The sequence below is a fragment of the Gadus macrocephalus genome, chromosome 3 (assembly GCF_031168955.1).
Source record: "Gadus macrocephalus chromosome 3, ASM3116895v1".
NCBI lineage: Eukaryota > Metazoa > Chordata > Actinopteri > Gadiformes > Gadidae > Gadus > Gadus macrocephalus.
In genome coordinates, this window is record NC_082384.1 from 7,886,077 (window position 1) to 7,906,710 (window position 20,634).

Consider the following 20,634-nt stretch of genomic DNA (forward strand, 5'->3'; position numbering starts at 1 on the left):
CCAACATACATATGCAATACACATGCACGAGGTGCACAATGGAAAACAAATACAAAATAACAAGTGTAGAAGTGTACAAGCAGAAGACAATTGGGTCACTTTGGAACATGTGGAATGTGTAGACAACCCAGCACCCTGCTCAGTTTATAAAAAGAAGTGCTTTCATCGTATCAGATGGTCTGCAGTCACCTGACAGCACAACTGAGTGATGAGATAGAGATCTATCCCCACACACACACAAAAACACACACACACACAGACAGGCACGAATACACGCACAGACACACACATATACACACAGACAGGCACCCATGCACACACACACAAACACACACACACACACACAGGCACGCACATACATAGGTGCACGGGCAACCACACAGCTATATACACACACACACACACACACGCACATATTTACACACAAACACTCTAGGCAATGAAATATACAAAAATCGCAGATCAGAACAAGGAACATGTACTTACCATGACAACGTTGGCCAGGTGGGCCGAGACCAGCGCATACACTCCTCCGGAGGAACCGACCACCGGGGCTGTCATGTCTGTGACCGACACCGCCAGTGAGCCTGGAACCAGTGGGAAGAACATGGGTCAGAGGTCACATTCACTCAACATGTTTGCGTTGCGACGGACACAAAACCATGCGATCATCACACACAAAGGTTGTATTCTTCCAAAATCGTACGAGATAGATTTTAGGGAAAAAAATCTTTGCTACTTTTAACTTGGGTGTCAGTTGGATACTTGGTGGCACCATGGCAGACCTACTGCTAGTCTCATTGTGCTGTCCATATACTGTATGCAATGAAATGTCTTTTTTGTGTCTGGCACAAAAACCTCTTTGCCTCAAGCTCTCTAAATACTTCTGTGCCGTAGCGTGAGGAGGGAGTTCATTCTGAATGGAGTCGTGCTCCTATCGTTACGGCAGACACTGTGTTCTCATGTGAAATACATGTATTCATGAAATGTTGCTGCTCCAAACAAGGAAATATTGTCTTCAACACAACAGCAACAATTCAATGCCGGCACAAAGGACTTTTATTAGTCGACAAGAAAATGAATATGAGCCAATTCAGAGAGAGGGAGTCCTCAGTGAAAGCCATGAAAGAGCAGCCCTTTATTTGTTTGTCTCTCTCGGTGTCTCTGTAACTCTCACTCAATGACACAGACCGTCCATCCTCAAAATCCTCTCCACCCACACACACACACCCATCCTCCGTCCTTCTGCAGCAGGGTATTGGTGAGCCATGTATGTTATTTATGTTAAGAGACACATAAGAGAAACATACACACACACTTCATTTTACTTTGGCATCTCTTAAGGGAGCAAAATGAGGTAATTTACTCAAGAAAAGTACAAAAAAGATGACACCATCATACCAGTAACAACATCATCCCCACGTGAACAAAACCATTATCATCGTAATAGCACCATAACCACAGTAAAAAGATCATCCCATTGGTAATATCCCCATCACCGCAGTAAAAAAACAGTTATCAAAGTAACAAAACATTTACCATGGGAACAACACCATCACCACAGTAACAATATCATAATAATGGTAAGAACACCATCACCACATGCTGAAGGAATTCCTTAAAGCCTCACACTATCAGTTCTGAATCGTAGAGTAGTGAACAGGGAACTCCTCTCCCACTTCCAATGTTTTGCATTAAGGCTGATTGAGCTTTATCACAAAATACTTGATTGTTTTTGCAGCTGTCCACTGTACACGTTCATTTGGAAACGTCAAAGGCACAGATGCCACATTAAGACAGCTGTATTCTTCTTCTGTGAAGAAGAAGAAAACAACACACAACAGCACTCTTACAAAATGTCACTTTTAAACCAAGGGAGAGAATTTGTCAAGCAACAGCTGGGGCCATGATCATCCCACTAACCACTGCTTCTGGAAACGTAACAATAGTAACAGTCTGAACACAGGCAAGCATAAGGCAACCCAATGAGCAATAGATCAAATGGGAAAGCTCATCCGCCCCCACTGTAGCTTTGGAGCCTTCTGGCACATTCTGGGGTCTGTGTGTCTATGAGCAGCATGTGAGTGGTGTACTTAGGGTGCTAGTTATCACTGTGGTTTAAATCCCCATCATAAAACAGAAGAGGTGCTCCTGCAGGCGTCCCCTGTGCCTGGTGAGTGCATCGAGGTGGAGATGTATCCTTTTAATTAACTTGGTTAATTTGAATCATCTCAGCACCGGGAACACACACACACACACATATGTGTGAAGTGTGGGTGAAGTGTTTGTGCAGTGGGGGTGTTTGATGTGTCTGGCGGTCTGTGAGTATGTGCCGACGTCCTTGAATGAGTCTGTTGGTGTGTTCGCCGCCTTGACCTTTGTCCTGATGCCGAAACATGTCAAATCTACATTACACATAGTTGACTGTTCATTCTCTAATTCACATAAACCCCTTTTGCTCTGCATTGGGCCAAAGAGATCTTTCCCCAGGTCGGCTGGGTCCTGGCTTGACCTTTGAAATCTAGCCCCACAGCCTCATGCTGAGCTGCTCTATGGAAATCCAATTGTTCTCCTTTTTATTCTCTCTCTCTCTCTCTCTCTCTCTCTCTCTCTCTCTCTCTCTCTCTCTCTCTCTCTCTCTCTCTCTCTCTCTCTCTCTCTCTCTCTCTCTCTCTCTCTCTCTCTCTCTCTCTCTCTCTCTCTCTCTCTCTCTCTCTCTCTCTCTCTCTCTCTCTCTCTTATGTTAGGGTAATAAAAAAAAAAAGCCTTGTCAGACAAAACAACCATCACAGCCTACAAAAAACTGCTCCCATCTCCCCTCTGGGTCGATATCTCATTAAAACACCACACGAAAATGCATGCGTGTGTGTTTGTGTGTATCTGTCTGTGTGTGTGTATGTGTGTGTTTGTGCTTAGCACATGCATATGTGCGCAAGCAAACCGAAGCATCGACGTACAAACCAATTCAGACGCGTACATAAACACGGACACACTAAAGTGCACCAGGAAATACCAACCAAACCAGACGGACACTGAGAGGAGGCAAAAGCAAAGGTTATTTTACACTAACAGCAGCCCATACACCATTCATGCATGAACATTCACACCCACAGGCCAGTCCACATCATTAGTCCCATCATGTTCTCTGTCCATTTACCAATACCCACAATGCACTATACTCCTTCATAGACTCACTCTCTCATTCATTCATCCCGTCTCTGACCGACACAGCTTCACCCTCTCATCCAATCCCCTTTTCTCTAAACCAGTCTAACCATCTCATCTAAAGTGCCATCCCATATTCCAACTCCAATTATGTCCTTTCAAGCCAAGTCAAGACAACTGACGACAATCATTTCTTTCCAAAAGATATTTCTGTTGTTTAGAGAGGGACACAAATATATCCCTTTAGCTGCCACTGAAAACAGTAGGATTCAGCACAGTTGTAACTACATTTGAGTTTAATGATGCAGGAGAGTAGCTGTCTGTTGTGGACTGCAGTATACAGTACAACCACAGTGCAATCATTAGCATTTCAGCCTTGAGAATCGCCATTATATTGACTTGCGCCCTGCACAACAAACACTTATTATATAATCAGAGCTGGGCTTGTGGGTTGATTTTTCACCAATCTTTTTCTTCTAGTTCTCTCTGTCTCCATCCCTTTCTCCATTGACTCTCTCACTGCAGTTTTATCCCTTTAGTTCCAACATGGAAACTTTCAAAGGGTTCCTTCGTGTTTTATGGATAAAAACACAATGGATTTCACTTTTACCTGTTTTTATGGCCAATCATTATCTTTATTTCACCTCTACTCCTCGGAAATTCCCCCGCACACAAAGATTCCTGCTCGCACACACATTGCGTGTGTGTTTGTGTGTGTATCCGTGCATTTGTGTGTGTGTGTGTGTGTGTGTGTGTGTGTGTGTGTGTGTTTGCATGTGCATGCGATTGAGTGTGTGTGTGTGTGTGTGTGTGTGTGTGTGTGTGTGTGTGTGTGTGTGTGTGTGTGTGTGTGTGTGTGTGTGTGTGTGTGTGCGTGTGTGTGTGTGTGTGTGTGTGTGTGTGTGAACTCACCAGCCAGTACTCCACAGACGTAGATGAGTGTGATCCTCAGCGCTCCGTGGACCATCTCCAGAGGAACCCCCACTAGCAGCTGCATGGCCATGTTCAGACTCAGGTGCTCGATCCTTAAACACGCACACAAGCACCACATACACACACACATAAAGTTCCACCATTTAAAAACTAAAATAATATAATTCTAAAGTGAATTGCACAATTTCCAAAACATTTTTGTAGGTGTATTCAGTGGAGAACACACATGACAGTACAGTACATATCGATATCACCATCATAGCGCACACTAAAAACAACCAGATGCACTCAAATACATAAACACCCAAAATTGCAACCCAAAAAACACAAACACACACACACACACACACACACACACACACACACGCACGCTCATATGCAGTGCCCTTCATGCATGAGGATTTTAGTGCCACAGCAGAATTTAAAAAGACAATTGTAGCATAATCCTGCTGCTGTTCTGGCTTCTCAGATTCTCTATCCCTCCCTCCTATATCTCTACCCCTCACTCTGCCCTTCTCTCTCTCTCTCTCTCTCTCTCTCTCTCTCTCTCTCTCTCTCTCTCTCTCTCTCTCTCTCTCTCTCTCTCTCTCTCTCTCTCTCTCTCTCTCTCTCTCTCTCTCTCTCTAATGTTGAAGGAAAAACAAAAACATTTCCTTTTGACTTCATGTGCACTGTAGTTGGGTATTTTTCTGTTCTTCCTTCCGTTTTCTGTCCTGAGCTGTTGTTTTTCTCAGTCCTCTTTTCCTCTCCTTGTTTTTCCCAAACTGCCATCTCCAAAAGAGGCTACCAGACAGTACGACTCAGTACAACTCCACATGGGAAAACGAATGACAAACAACAAACAAGGATCTCAAACAATGCACACGCACACAGACACACAGACACAGACACACAAACACACACACACACAGTAACACCAACACACACACACACACACACACACACACACACACACACACACACACACACACACAGACATGCGCAGACACATATGCGCACTCAGGGACACAGACACACACACACAAACACACACACTCAATTTCTGTTACGAAACTAGCGTCCTCTAACAGCAAGCACAGACAAATCAAACACATTTTTTTGTCAGAGTGACAAACCACCCACAAACACTACTGTAAAGACAACAGCCCAGTTTGCTTCACCGTCAAATAACGGGACAGACCTTGTGTGAGATATTGATTACACAGAAAAGATCAAGCTGAAACACACAAGAGCCACCCAACCACAGACCACTGAGCTGATGAGTCATGGATATAGGTCAAAATTACTGCAGAGATCAGCTTTGTGGATTACTGCTGTGTTTCTATGTAATTGTAACTGCTGTGCATGCTAACATGCACTCCATGCATGCAGAATATACAGCTAAAGGTTGAAAAAGGGTTCAAACATGGGAACTTCTTTTTTAGTATATAAGTTCGAACTACAAAGCCATTATGTTAGCATTAGTGTCATGAACAAAGATTTGGTACACAATCTTCATTTTCATGCAATAAACACAAATTGTACATTTCAACAATCATTGCCTTTTTCCCTTTTGTTTATTTAAAAGTGTTTTTAAAGTATCCTTTTACATTATTACCCTGTACAAACACAAGCTTTCCGCATTGAAACATATTTTATTGTTTATTTTACTAATGCAGCTTCTGCAAAATCCTATTTTACTACTGCTGCAACTACTTAAGCCTATCATACAAAACATAGTGTTGTTGACTGCTTTTCAGTTAATCTCTCTCTCTCGCTCTCGCTCTCTCTCTCTCTGAAGTCTGCAATAACAGTCAAGGTAATCCTCTGTGTCCGTGTTTGTGCCTATTTATAAACTTACTGTCAACATTGCTTAACTCACATCGTAAAAGATGCAGCAGGGTATAAAATTAAACAGGCATTTGACTAGATTATAGGAGATACAAAATGTAAGTTATATAAATATATCAGAAAATGGTAGAAAAAAAATACATATTCACACTCATATTATTAACATGTATAAATAATCAAATTAAATACAATATTTTCCTAGACTTTCTAAAGATGCATGTATTGTCATAAACAGGGCGCATAGATCAGTAAGCATTAAGTAATACTTAACTATGTCTGTATGTATATAATAATCACAATTTGTAATCGAATTATGACAGATAGAGTAGATGATGTGGCAACCCAGGATTGCGTATAAAGTGTGTTTCAGCCTGCTCTTTGAGATAGTGAGCGTTAGCAGTAACAGTAGCATAGCATATCTCTCGCCATCCCGCTCTGAATCAGCAGAGGGATATCATATCAGACGGGGTGATGAAGCACATTCTGTCTCCAATGACAAGCGGGGCTGATGGGGGGCATATTTAAACATACGCTTGGGCTATCAGTCATGGAGGGCCGATAAACACCATCAGTGATGTTAGGTTAAGCCCTGTGTTGAGGTTAACATTAGCCCCCTGATAGCCTCCCCCAGACCTTTTATCTATAATACCCAGAGCATACTGAATGTGAGTTGTGCAACATATTTGTAACGTGACAAAAACAAGAACTAGAATCAAACAATTTAAACAGAACAAAAGCACAGGACACAAAGGTATCAGGACTGTCCATTATTATGACATTATTTCTAAACTAAAACATTATTTGGCGTGTGTCCCGACAAGGCCTGTTCTTTGGGCTTCACATAGGTTTGTGTTGATAACAGTAATGTGCCGTAGAATGCAATTCATTTTTCATCCTTTGCAACAAGCACCAAGTCCGAAACCACCCAAACCATTTCCATCAGGTCAACCGGTCACACGTTTTCCCCTGCGCAGAGAGCCCTGGTCCTGACATGCTTCTCGGACTGGTAGAAATATATAATGTAATATAAATATAATGTTACTACAATAAACAATGATGTATGTTTCGATGGCATCTCATACAGTCTCAAGATCAATAAACCAATCAATACCTCAAGACATACTTTATATTCACACCTGTGAATGTGTTGCTTTGTGTGTGTTTGTGTGTGTGTGGAAATATCTCAGGCCAACCTTAGGTGTGAGTTCTAACAGGATGGTCATTATGTGGCCATATTGCAGACACTAGTGTATCGGACGGTGCCAGATGGAAAAGTGTGGGGCCTGCGCGGTAAGGCAAGGATCTCAATGAATCCATCATTCTCCATTTCCTAATTTTCACAGATGGGCATAAGATTATGGGAACAATACAAAATAAAAGTACTACAGGTGTGTATTTGTCTTTTTGTACCAACCATTCTCCTCATCGTTAATGGTGTGCTTACTGCTGGACCTCGCACTCAGCAGTAGCAGGAGTACGAGGTCCCAGTAACAGCTACAGTAGTCAACTCCCATCCACGAAGGGTTCACGCAGCCTTCCCTGAAGCAGACAGCCCACACTCCGTCTGCTCCTTAATGACCGTGTTCATTGAATGAGTTCATAAGCGTCCTCACCCAGTGTGCATGAAGGCGTAGCTGAGGTATCTCCATGCCTGGGAGCGGAGCTGAGGGTGGTAGGGAAGGGGGCCCTTCAGGTAGGACGGGCTGGACACCTGCAGGACCCAGCGGTCCAGCTGGAAGCCGTAGTACATGAAGACCACCACCTGGAGCCCAAGCAAAAACACCACAGGCAGAATCATCAGTCAGGCAACAAGGGACAAGGTCAACTAATGACTGCAATAATTCACTCTAGTGTTATTATAAGAAGGAAAATAATAATAATCATAATCAATAAATAATAATAAGCTTTAATGATAATAATAATCATACAAATAAAAACACATAATAATACAATGAATAAATTATAATATTAATAAATAATCATAAATAATAATTGATAATAATACAAAATAATGTAATAACACGCTCTGCAGTGTCTGCTTCCATGTGCTGGGTGTGTCTGCTTTATATAAGGATTGTTTTCAGGGAGTCAACATGCACCCACCAATCACCTCTAGGCCTTCTATGTCATTGGACATCCTGCTAGGAGCAGTAGGCTGACATGTCTCTATATGAGCAGTATGTCATTATATCAGTCACAGTAACACTGGGGAGGCTGTGCTTCCGAGCCACAAGGGATGGGACACACAGAACTCCTGGGCGCGATACGTCCTTGATTATGTCTCCAAGCTCTCTGGAATGCCTCCCACTTTCTTTAGCCTCCGACATGCCTAGAGGCTTTATTATCCATGTGGAGTAGATGTGTGAGCTGGTGGAATGCATGTTTACACTGCACCGTAATTCTGGATTGACCAGAATGAACATAAACTCCACTGCAGGTGTCATTATCGGCTTTCATTAAGGTCATTTATCATTTCACCTCAACAAAGCACAAAACACAAAACACATTTCAACAAGCGATACAGGAATTAAATATAATTATCCCATCAGTGGAACAATGTACGTCTTACAAATTGTTCTTTAAAATAATAGGGCTAAATAAAATTCCAAATACTAAACCCAAGGGTTAAAACAGTTGACCAGGGTATAACCGTGGGGGCGGGGATGTTTGTCCATCCCACATAACTACCACCGGCCCCCCTCCCCCCCTCCCCCCCTCACCTCAGCCACAGTGATGAAGAGGATGAGCCAGGGCGGGGGGCAGTAGGTGTAGCTGTCGAAGTACCACTTGCGGTCCACCTCGCGGGGAAGCGTCTCGTAGGCCACGTGGCGGACCAGCCTCTGGGACAGGCCCAGGCCCACCTCCTCCCGCAGGGCACTGCCCTTCAGCTGCCGGCCCCCCTGGAGGATGGCTCTGCGGAAGCTGTTGGAGCGCTTGTTACTCATCTGGAGGTGGACAGGGACGAGAGAGACCCAGGGATTAGATATTTTGTACGTCATATCCCAAGGAATAAAAGAGTAACGTTTTGACGGGGTGGGGATGCGGGCACAGTGGGCTTCCTCTCTGGGGTAAGAGGTTGTTTTCCAATAACGGGACAGCCTGTGTATTCTGCTTATACCACAGTTACCAACAGGGATAAGATATTAGTTACTTTCATCTATATAAGGCATTGGTTTTTGGAGGGGTTATTGGACTTCATTTTAATATTCTTGTGTGGCACTTTCAGCATATCGTTTTTTGCGTTGTCAAAGAAACATCTGGTCGATGTTGTAACTGACCGTCAATTGTTGGATTTGTTGCACATAGATTTTCTGAACTACTAAAACACGATGTCCCGTTATTGAAAAAGAATGCACACCCTTGGTACATTATTGACCAATCAGAATCAAGTATTCAACCATTCAAAGATATGTATATACATTGCAGTCCACACCACGTCCATGTTTCAGCTCTCTGAGAACACTCCCCTTTCCAAAGGGAAATGATTTCAAGGACGACTTGTTTTGCTCCACATTGCTGGAAATATCAATACCTCTGCCCGGCTGCCTGGATTCCCTGCATGAGCTGTGGACATGCCACACATGCACAAACACGTAAACAAACACACACGCAAATACACACACATACATACACACAAACACAAAAATACAGAAACACAAATGTACACACTCCATTTTTACACAACTCATAATGAGACATGCGTGCAAGCACGCTTGCGCACACACCCACACCCACGCACACGCACACACACACACACACACACACACACACACACACACACACACACACACACACACACAGTCTGTCCAGGTCAAACACAGTGACAGACACCATGCTTGCATATCCACTGCAGACCAGAATACCAACGTCGTCACCTAGCAACCACCAAGCCATTATATTATTCTCCAACACTTTCAGCAGCTGCCGTGAAACTATTGTGCCCTCCTGCTGCTAAAATGAATATAGTTAATCACCCTGCGATGAGTAAAACTAATCCTCATGTTCTTCAAAAACAAAAGAAAAGAATGTCAAAGAATAAGGTGTCAAATTTAAATGATTGATAATAGTATTTCAAAAGGGCTAGTTGTGCTCCTCTCTAAAATGTTAATCACAAACCTCGTTCTCGTTCTCTCTCTCTCTCTCTCTCTCTCTCTCTCTCTCTCTCTCTCTCTCTCTCTCTCTCTCTCTCTCTCTCTCTCTCTCTCTCTCTCTCTCTCTCTCTCTCTCTCTCTCTCTCTCTCTCTCTCTCTCTCTCTCTCTCTCTCTCTCTCTCTCACACATACACACACACACAAATACACACAAAGGATTTGGGTTTTCCTTTGGTAAACAGGAACCTTCTTAAGTACAGTTTGAGGACTCAAAGTCTGTAAAAAAAAATAAATAATAATAATTTGCCTTGATTTAATAAGCAGCTATTTTATACTCGAACCCGTAGCCGATACATTGAGAAATGCATCTTTGATATATATGAGTTGGTCCACCTCTATCTATGTGACATATGTTGTCACTTAGATGTTTGCATGTATGTTCGCATTTCACTTGTTTTCTCAAGATACCGTCACTTTTTCAACAACAACAAATAATTTGCTACACTTGGCGCATTTCACTTGTTTTCTCATGATACCGTTGCTTTTTCAACAACAACAAATAATTTGCTACACTTGGCGCCACGACCAGGTGCTGAAGGCGATAGCAGAAACCATCTTCACCAGCATCACCCTGAACAAGCCTCTCCGACCAGCAAGGCAGGCGATTGCTTTCATTCGAGCAGGGGAGAAGCCTAAGCCCAAGCCAAGGGGGGCAGCGGGACTCCTTGGAACCGCACCGGACTGGCAGATGAAGGCCGACCTGGGGAAGCAGCTCAGATTCCCAGAGCACATCGTGGAAACCACCCTGAGACCAGACACAGTTCTGTTCTCAGATTCAACCAAACAGGTGGTCCTACTGGAGCTGACAGTTCCCTGGGAGGAGCGCATGGAAGAGGCCAATGAGAGGAAGCGTGCCAAGTATGCCAACTTAGTGGAGGAGTGCCGCAGACGGGGGTGGCGTGCCCGGTGTGTGCCAATAGAGGTGGGCTGTAGAGGCTTTGCAGCGCGATCTCTCTGCAAAGCATACAGCATGCTTGGAGTCACAGGTGCACGTCAGAGAAAGGCCATCAAGACCACCACAGAGGCAGCTGAGAAGGCCTCTAGATGGCTGTGGATCAAGAGGGGCGATCCGTGGGTACATGCTACTTAGACACAAGTTGGGACTTGATCAATCCCGGCTGGGTTGCCTGGTTGAGGGTGTATGATGTTGCGAGACCCGAAACACCCAATGACCCCAGGTTCCATCACTGATGATGTGTCTAAGTGCATCAATAGATGTATTTCAAACTAAGCTCAACCTGTTGCCAGGTTTGAATTACAAATAACATTGAAAGTGTAGGCAAATGAGAAAAAAGATGGGAACCGGGATAGATTCTAAAAGTACCTAGGAAGAGCAAACAGAAGGCACCATGAAGCAGCAGGAAACACCAGGTTAAATGCACCCACATTGAAGTTAAATTAGACTTTTAGTTTCTCTACACAAGAGAATAGATAAAGCCCAGCCAATTATTTAAGCCTTGATGTCACATGCACAGAAGTGTGGGAAAGTTAGTCAGCGTTACCACGCCAACCGTCAGACCCCACAGCAAACACAGAAAACCCAACCTCACTAGTGATATTATAAACATAGATGTTCACACACACACACACACACACACACACACACACACACACACACACACACACACACACACACACACACACACACACACACACACACACACACACACACACACACACACACACACACACACACACATTCCTCTAGAACTCTACTTCCTTTGACAGTCTTGAGGCCATTGCTGTTTCCTCCCTCTTTTAGGAAACCAAACCAAAGAATAACTGATCTTGCATCTATTCGGGTACCGGTAATAATGTCAGAGAGGAGAGGATAGGTGGAGGAGAGAGGAGAGGAGAAAAGCAGAGGATAGGAGAGGAGAAGAGAAGAGGGGAGGAGATGAGGATAAAAGAGGAGAGGAGTGGAGAGGAGGAGAGAGGAGGAGATGAGGATAAAAGAGGAAGGGAAAGGCGACTTCAGTTAAGAAGAAACATTAACGAAGGGAAGGAAAGCAGCGCGGAGAGCTAGTGAAGAAACGTGTCGGTGAAAGGTGAAAAGAAGAGTGTATACCGATAGAAACAAGAAATGACAGAGACACAATTAGCTGGGAGGAAACACAGGAGCAGGAGAAAGGGAGGCAGACCAACACAGATACTTTGGTATAGAATCCGCCTCTCACTACCTCTCCCCTCTCTCCGTCTCACCTCTATTGAAAGGAGAATGGACAAACAACAATAATAATAGCTAACAAAGGCTGAGAAAAGAACTGCATGTATAGGTATAGCTACAAATGTTCAAGAAGACAAATATTCACTAAATATACACATAGACACAGCTGTATCACCCTGACCCGGGTAGGTGGGCAGTTCAGACATAATTACAATAAAGGAGATATAAGATGGATAGAAGGCGGAAGCTTGCGGGTAAGAAGAGAGGAGAGCTTTGTGTAAAAGCATCTGCCAAATCAGTGAGAGACTGGAAAAAAATGTGTAGGAGACAAAAGGAGAGAGCCAAAATGAGAGGAACAGAGCAAGAAAGAGGAACTCCCACTAATCCGCAGACCACACACAAGTTCTGAATCGCAGAGAGACAACCTCCACTCTGTCCCTATTCACCACACAAGATGTCCCACTCCCAAAGGTCTGCAGAACCAGTTCAACGGCCCCAGTGGGCAGCCAACAGACCACCACACAGGGAACAGGGGCACGACCAGAAAGATCCGAAAGCAGGAACACCAAGAGAACATTAAGAGAGTGAGCTGGATAGAAAGACCACAAAGGAGGAGGAAGAAAACAAACAAGAAGATTATGAAGATAGTACAACCATAGACTGAACAGAGACTGGATGGACCCAGTGAAAGACTCTCCATTCAACACGACTCAAAACAGTCCATCCTGAGCAGTGAGGAAGAATGGTGTATCCATCTCTAAAAGGAAGTTGGCTATAAGCCACGAGAAAATGAAGAACAGGTGGTACAGGAATATGACTCTTCGATGGGAACAGTGAGCGCTCACTGCTTTGCTATTAACCTCTTAAGAGAGTTAGAAAATGTACTATTTCATTGACTATCCAACCTCCACCTGTACCCCACCTGTACCCAACCTCCACCTCACCTCCACCTGTAGCCCACCTCCACCTGTACCCCATTAAGAAGATACGTAGGACACTGTGGTTCAATGACAAAACTTAACAATGACAACATCCGGAGTCTTAGTAGTTGGACATATAACATAACACTGCAGTAGGTGTTCCTTTGTATGTGTGTGTGTGTGTGTGTGTGTGTGTGTGTGTGTGTGTGTGTGTGTGTGTGTGTGTGTGTGTGTGTGTGTGTGTGTGTGTGTGTGTGTGTGTGTGTGTGTGTGTATATGTGTGTGTGTGTGTGTGTGTGTGTGTGTGTGTGTGTGTGTGTGTGTGTGCCTTTGTATGCATTCATGCCTGCCTGTGTCTGTGTGTGTGAGTGTGCTAGCTGACTCTCACCAGGTTGACAAAGTCCTGGTAGCAGATCTTTCCGTCCGCGTTGTTATCAGCCAGCGCCAGCAGGACCTCCAGTTTGTGGGGGTCCAGCTCTGACCCATGAGTCGCCAGAAGGTCCCGGAACCGCTCAGTGCTGATGAAACCAGAGCTCTCCGGGTCATACTGCAGAGAGACACACACAAACACAATAATGTGAATAATGTGTCCATGTATCGCTATCTCAGTAACATTAATTACATTATTAAAGTGATGGACAACCGGCTCTAAACGCGTAATATAAACATACTATGTCACAGAGGGATGAATCCACCCCACACCTACTTAATATCTTGAAGGCTAGCTTTTCAGCTAATAAAGTCAGTCTTTGAAAGACTGAGTTGACTGGACAACGCTACTGAATGGTTCCGTTGTGGTCTGAAGCACCTCACAATTGTGTGCAGTTGGTATTTGCTCACAGTGTAAAAGGCCATAGCTTCCATCAGCTGCAGCGTCCCTGATGATGCTCAATGCACACATTGATAACCCTGAACTTCTCTTGTCCATCACTTTAGTACAGAATAGAATAAAAGTAGAATATTAAATCTTATTTTTAAGGAACTCTGAGGTCCATTCATATTCAACAAGACAAGCAAAGGATATTCCTCTACGCTATTATCACACAACTCTTGGAAGATATGACATCAAAAACAGGGGACCAATACTTTAGAATACCGGTCCTCTCTCTATCAAAACCTTTCCATCACTGTCACTACTGAGTCATAGTCAATTTGCTCAGTGTGTGTTATGTGTTTGTGCGTTTACTTTACAACTCTAATTATTATTCTGTTCTTCCCTTTTTGATTTAATTATATTAAGGAAACAAAAATATTTAAAGTAATAAGCTAAACTGGTGAGCGCTTTGGGGTTTCTCAGCTCTCCTGCACAAACAGGTTAAGTTAATATTGATACACTTTTTCACATATTACTAAACAGATGAATAAAGAACAGAATAGACTATTTAATTTGAGATAAAGCGAATGCAATTGTAACTGAACACAATAACCTGCCTTGGTTGCTTTCATAGTCAGAGCGGTTTTATATGAAACAGATGTTCCTTCCTCCATACATCATTTAAATTGAATCATTTAAATTAAATGATTGGGTTATCACTTATAAAATGAACACAAGCCACAAGTAAGGAGTGTTTTTTCCACAAAAGCCATAACCTTGATAAAGGATACACAAGATAAACGGGTCAGGTCCTGTAAGTTGTGGTCCTCCCTAGCTCAACGAGTGTGCCATTAACAGAGGCCTTAAGACATGGATAAGGAGGGTTGTATCGCCACTGGAACCTAGCCTCATGACACGGTCCAGATCTCACTGGTTGTCAGTTTCTCTCTCCAGATGGACCGGGCCTCCAGCCCGTTGAAAGCTTTTTCCAAAATAAAGCGCTAGGACTAATCAATGCTTGGGGGAGGGAGTTTCAGTTCAAGACAAAAAAGGCCTGCCGTCTGCTGAATTAGAAATGTGTAGAAATTAAAGAGAGAAGGTCAAAACAGCCCTAATCAGAAATAGACTGAATAGTGATATTAACAGATCAACAGAAATTAGCAAGGAAAGCTGCTTCCTAAGGAGATTAGGTTTTTGTCGGAGAACAGATTTGTCAAAAGCGAAGACAGCAAGTGCATCACTCTGATTGACTTGAGATTTGAACAACATAAGGCCGTGTTTGGAAAGTATGATATGGTGTGTTATGATATGAAAACTTTATATCAGACTCAGGTCCATAAATTACAGAAGACAAATACAAAACAAAAATATAAAAAGTTAATATGCAAACATTTCAGCCAGTGCAACCTCAGGCTGGAGGTATAGCGAGCACAGCTCAGAGTGGGATTCACAAGTACCACAATGATGCTATTCTGAGATTCCTTCAATCGTTTCATAAATAAGTGCATGGAATGTGCTCAATATCTCCAGATATATAAACGGTGAAAACATGACAGGTTTGCCTAACCCTTTAGAGCGAAAGAGCAACTAACTGATTTCTCTCTCTCTCTCTCTCTCTCTCTTTATATATATATATATATATATATATATATATATATATATATATATATATATATATATGAGACACCTATGGCGACACATTAGTGCCATAATTCACTAATGTGATAAAAGATGCATTCGGGCGTATTATATTATTCCACACGCGTAGATATTAACTGCGAGCGCGCAAATGATCTCTGCGCGCGCGCAAATTACCTCTGCGCGCGCAAAACAGCCTCTCGCGCGCGCAAATTACCTCAGCGCGCGCAAAACAGCCTCTCGCGCGTAACAGCCTCTCGCGAAAGATGTTTTTACGCTCGCTCGAATTTAATTTTGGCACTATGGGGGAGGGAACCAAGGCAGGGCTGGCTTTCCTATGATTGGCCGTTTCTGAAGCGCGATATTTGATTGACAGCCCTCCTCAGCCCTCCTCTCATTCAATTCTGAATTGTTCAGTAAATGGCTGAAACGATATACGTATTGTAACTCCAGATTCTATGAGTATAGGCGCAGCCTTTTAAGTGTCGGCCTCATTGTCCTTTAAATAGCTGAAGAAAAGCTGTTTATTGGGAGCAGAACGTCCGCCGGCGCCCGACTCATCTCATTTCTCATCTCATTTTCGTCCGCTTATCCGGGGTCGGGTCGCGGGGGGAGCAGCTCAAGCAGGGGGCCCCAGACTTCCCTTTCCCGGGCCACATTGACCAGCTCTGACGGGGGGATCCCGAGGCGTTCCCAGGCCAGTGTTGAGATATAATCTCTCCACCTAGTCCTGGGTCTTCCCCGAGGTCTCCTCCCCACTGGACGTGCCTGAAACACCTCCCAAGGAAGGCGCCCGACTAGCCTATATCTGCGAAATGCGGACGTCGTTGAGGCACGCCGCACGCGGACGTAATTGAGGCCCACGCGGTTGGTGGTCGGGGATTACACATTTTTCAGTGCTACGGCTCACGCCTAGGGATAACCCAATAGCAATAGCCTTAAAAGGCTGCGCCTATACTCATAGAATCTAGAGTTACAATACGTAACTATCGTTTCAGCTATTTACTGTACAATTCAGAATTGAATGAGAGGAAGGCTGAGGAGGGTGTCAATCAAATATCGCGCTTCAGAAACGGCCAATCATAGGAAAGCCCGCCCTGCCTTGGTTCCCTCCCCCATAGTGCCAAAATTAAATTCGAGCGAGCGTAAAAACATCTTTCGCGAGAGGCTGTTACGCGCGAGAGGCTTTTTTGCGCGCGCTGAGGTAATTTGCGCGCGCGAGAGGCTGTTTGCGCGCGCAGAGATCATTTGCGCGCTCGCAGTTAATATCTACGCGTGTGGAATAATATAATACGCCCGAATGCATCTTTTATCACATTAGTGAATTATGGCACTAATGTGTCGCCATAGACACCTACTTATATTTTCACTAAGCTGTAATAATTAATCTTTGGGAGCTGTAGGATATCCACACCATCACCTCTCCTTCCAGTTGCAGAGACTGCTTTTCTGGGAAGGAAGACTTGGAACACTGAGGCGGACAGGCGCTCGCACACTGACTGCTTTTTTTCTCGGTGTATATTTGAGGATATGTGATTGGCTTGCATATGTGTATTTGTGTGTGTGTGTGTGTGTGTGTGTGTGTGTGTGTGTGTGTGTGTGTGTGTGTGTGTGTGTGTGTGTGTGTGTGTGTGTGTGTGTGTGTGTGTGTGTGTGTGTGTGTGTGTGTGTGTATACATATGTTGCATCCAAGAACAATGATATGAACAGTTACAAACTAAGCCTTGCAGCCAACTCTCGGTCATCTGAACTAGGAACACGTGTGTGTGAGCGTGCGTGTCTATGTCTGTGTGAGCATGTTTATATGCGTGTGCATGTGTGTGTTTGTGAGCCATATGGTGGTTGTTGGCCGGTATGAGTCCAGGAAGGGATGCAGAGAGTGCTCTGTGCTAAAGGAGCAGAAGGACATGTGGCCCCTGTTATCTTCTGCAGTGTTCGCTAACCACCAGGCAGCAATACTTTCCTCCCTCCACTGAGAAATAACTTTCCCAGAGAGATAAACTGATAGCGATCAGGTCAGTGACAGCAGAGAGTTCACATGATTTATAGTAGGGCCGACAATTACTTTGACCAGAATCTGATACAGTAGTCATAAAAACCAACTTGACATTTGGCGACTTTTCTACATTTGTTCTTAGAATAATTGTTGAAACTGCAATACCATACGTCAAGCCTACATCATAGGACACCTGATTTATGCAACTGCACTGTGGCTGAATGAGAGTATTGTATCTCAACCAATCCTAGTCATATTTCTGCCCAAAATGCCAAATGTCAGGTCCACAGTATCCACTATTTGTATGATATCATCCAATAATAGCCAAGGCACGCTGTGAAATTAATAAATACATAAGAAATAAAATACTTATATAATAATGAATCCACAAAAAATATAGTAAAGTCCAGATATAAATGGGGAATTACCTAAGAAGCTTGATCTTTGGTTCAATTTGATGGCCTCGAAGAAACCTTATTTGAAAACCTAAATTTATGGATGTCAAAATATACAGTAATCCCGGCATCTGCCTACCACCCATAACATCTGAGCAGTTATCCACTCACTGACCACTAATCCCCTGCATCCCCTCCCCACCCACATACATGCACTCCTACTGGCAAAACAACCGTGAGCTATGCAACTTTACTCACATTCTACACAATATTCAGCCATGATCATCCCAATCTGGGTGAGGTACTTGAGACAGCAGCTCATCCCGGACAGAACATGAGACCACAGACCCCAGACCGCCCAAACAAAAGAGTCTGGGATCGATCCTCAGCGTTTACATGTAAGCATCCTTGAGCTAAAGCCAGTCTTCCCTCTCACTAATCAATCATTTTCTAATGATATATTCATGGTAAGGTTATTTAATATGTATAGCGTTGGCTCACAGTGCCAAGGCACCAAAGGTTATCAGGTACAGTTTAAATGTAATTTTGTAACACTAATTCGTTATCATGCACCAAAAGTAAACTATGCAGCTTAATGAAATTCAACAACTAAAGACTACCAAACGACCAGTGACATTGTTCAAAAGTGTTTATACTGGAACCTCTTTGCCAACAATAGCATCACTTCATGATCTTCTCAATTATCAAATTACCTCAGCATCACCCAAGCTCCATCCCAGTTAGATACAAAGTAAGAATCACAGTTAGACGTACTGTTAGATACACAGTTAGATAAACAGCTAGATACACCGCTAGATAACCAGCTCAGATAACCACCTCAGCATCACCCAAGCTCCATCCCAGTTAGATACAAAGTAAGAATCACAGTTAGATGTACTGTTAGACACACAGTTAGATAACCGGTTAGAGAGACACTTAGATACATAGCTAGATACACCGTAAGAGACACAGTTAGATACACAGCTAGATAACCAGTTAGACACACAGCTAGATAACCAGTTAGAGACACAGTTAGATACACAGCTAGATAACCAGTTAGACACACAGCTAGATAACCAGTTAGAGACACAGTTAGATAACCAGTTAGATAACCGGTTAGATAACCAGTTAGAGACACAGTTGGATACACAATTAGATAAACAGTTAGATACACAGTTAGAGACACAGTTAGACAATAAACAGAACAGAACAGAATAACCTTATCTTGCAGCAAATCAGCTAGTTTCTGGCGAGGGCATTTTCTCATGTCGAATTGATGTCAGCCAAGTACTGTTTCCCCAGTGTGTGTGTGCTTTAGTGTGTGTGTGTGTGTGTGTGTGTGTGTGTGTGTGTGTGTGTGTGTGTGTGTGTGTGTGTGTGTGTGTGTGTGTGTGCTTTAGTGTGTGTGTGTGTGTGTGTGTGTGTGTGTGTGTGTGTGTGTGTGTGTGTGTGTGTGTGTGTGTGTGTGTGTGTGTGTGTGTGTTTGTTTGTGTGTAAAATGTGATCATGTGTGGATCTCTCGGTGGCTCTGTCCCTGTGTGAGCCTGGTAACAGTCATTCACCCAGACACTGGAGGATTACGGTTCATCTCAGACCCCCCCCCCCCCCCTTGCCAACACACTCACACAAACGCACAGCACCCGAGAGCCTACATTAAGCCCCCCCCCCCCCCCCCCCATGGCTGCCCATTGAAACTCACTCTCCCCCAATCTCAGGAATCCCTTCGTCTTCTTCTAAATTCCATCTATTCTAGAAGGCCCACTTTCAACACAAAAGCCTACTGTATAGTTCAAGGTAACTGTATTAAAGTTTGAAATGTTCTTTTTTAACCATTCCCCAGAAATGGCTGTTATAGTTGACTGCACACTCCCCATAGTGCTCAGCCTGGGTGGTTTGAAAGGGCAGTGTACAAAGTCAGACACCCCCACTTCCCTCTCCCAAATGGGCCCCCCGAAAAGTGATTTCATGCAAGGGTCCCCAAATATAAGCTTAAAGCCCAGTTCCTCTGAGGGGACGGGATAAAGTTGCAGTACACGGTATGATGCTGGTATCTAACAGGTTACTGCAGTGTTGTTACCTCTCTGGGGTCATAAAGGAAGTTACACACAGAGTCAAACATTAAGCTACTTGGTGTAATAGTGACAACAAGGGCTGATTTTATTAAAGAAAAGGGGTCTGTGATCCAGTCATCTCAATCTGCCGTAATCCCCTGAACCATGTTATTGTGATTAAAGATGTTGAAACAAAGGCTTCACACACACACACACACACACACACACACACACACACACACACACACACACACACACACACACACACACACACACACACACACACACACAAACAGTGTTAATCCTGCAGCCGACCTAATGCCACACAATAAAGGCTACATTATAGGGCATCTCTTAAGCCTGGCTGAACTATGAGGAGGAGGAGGAGGAGGAGGAGGAGGAGGAAGAGAACGGGGTGGGGGTGGCTAAAAGAGATAGCTGCTCTGTTGCCTCATTTTAATAAAGCTGCATATTAAAAGCCTGGGGAGACATAGCAATACTCCTGTGCTAGACTCCCGTTATGGGAGTACCCATAGCAGCCAAGGCCACTGCTATGAGATAGAGCCAGACTAAC

At 43.8% G+C, this 20,634-nt stretch overlaps 1 protein-coding gene across 3 annotated transcripts in view; it reads right to left on the minus strand.

Moving 5' to 3' along the window:
* The window catches only part of rhbdl3 (rhomboid, veinlet-like 3 (Drosophila)), a 49,028-nt gene that overhangs the window by 3,910 nt on the left and 24,484 nt on the right, over positions 1-20,634 (minus strand). For 2 of the 3 annotated variants that reach the window (XM_060046934.1, XM_060046935.1), the window contains 5 exons: positions 13,555-13,713; positions 8,649-8,873; positions 7,542-7,690; positions 4,078-4,190; positions 487-587 (listed from right to left, as the gene is read on the minus strand). In XM_060046934.1, coding sequence (XP_059902917.1) covers positions 487-587; positions 4,078-4,190; positions 7,542-7,690; positions 8,649-8,873; positions 13,555-13,713 — 747 coding nt within the window. Of the gene's footprint in view, positions 1-486; positions 588-4,077; positions 4,191-7,541; positions 7,691-8,648; positions 8,874-13,554; positions 13,714-19,228; positions 19,596-20,634 lie in introns of those variants that run through there. The other variant, XM_060046937.1, reaches the window with a different exon arrangement.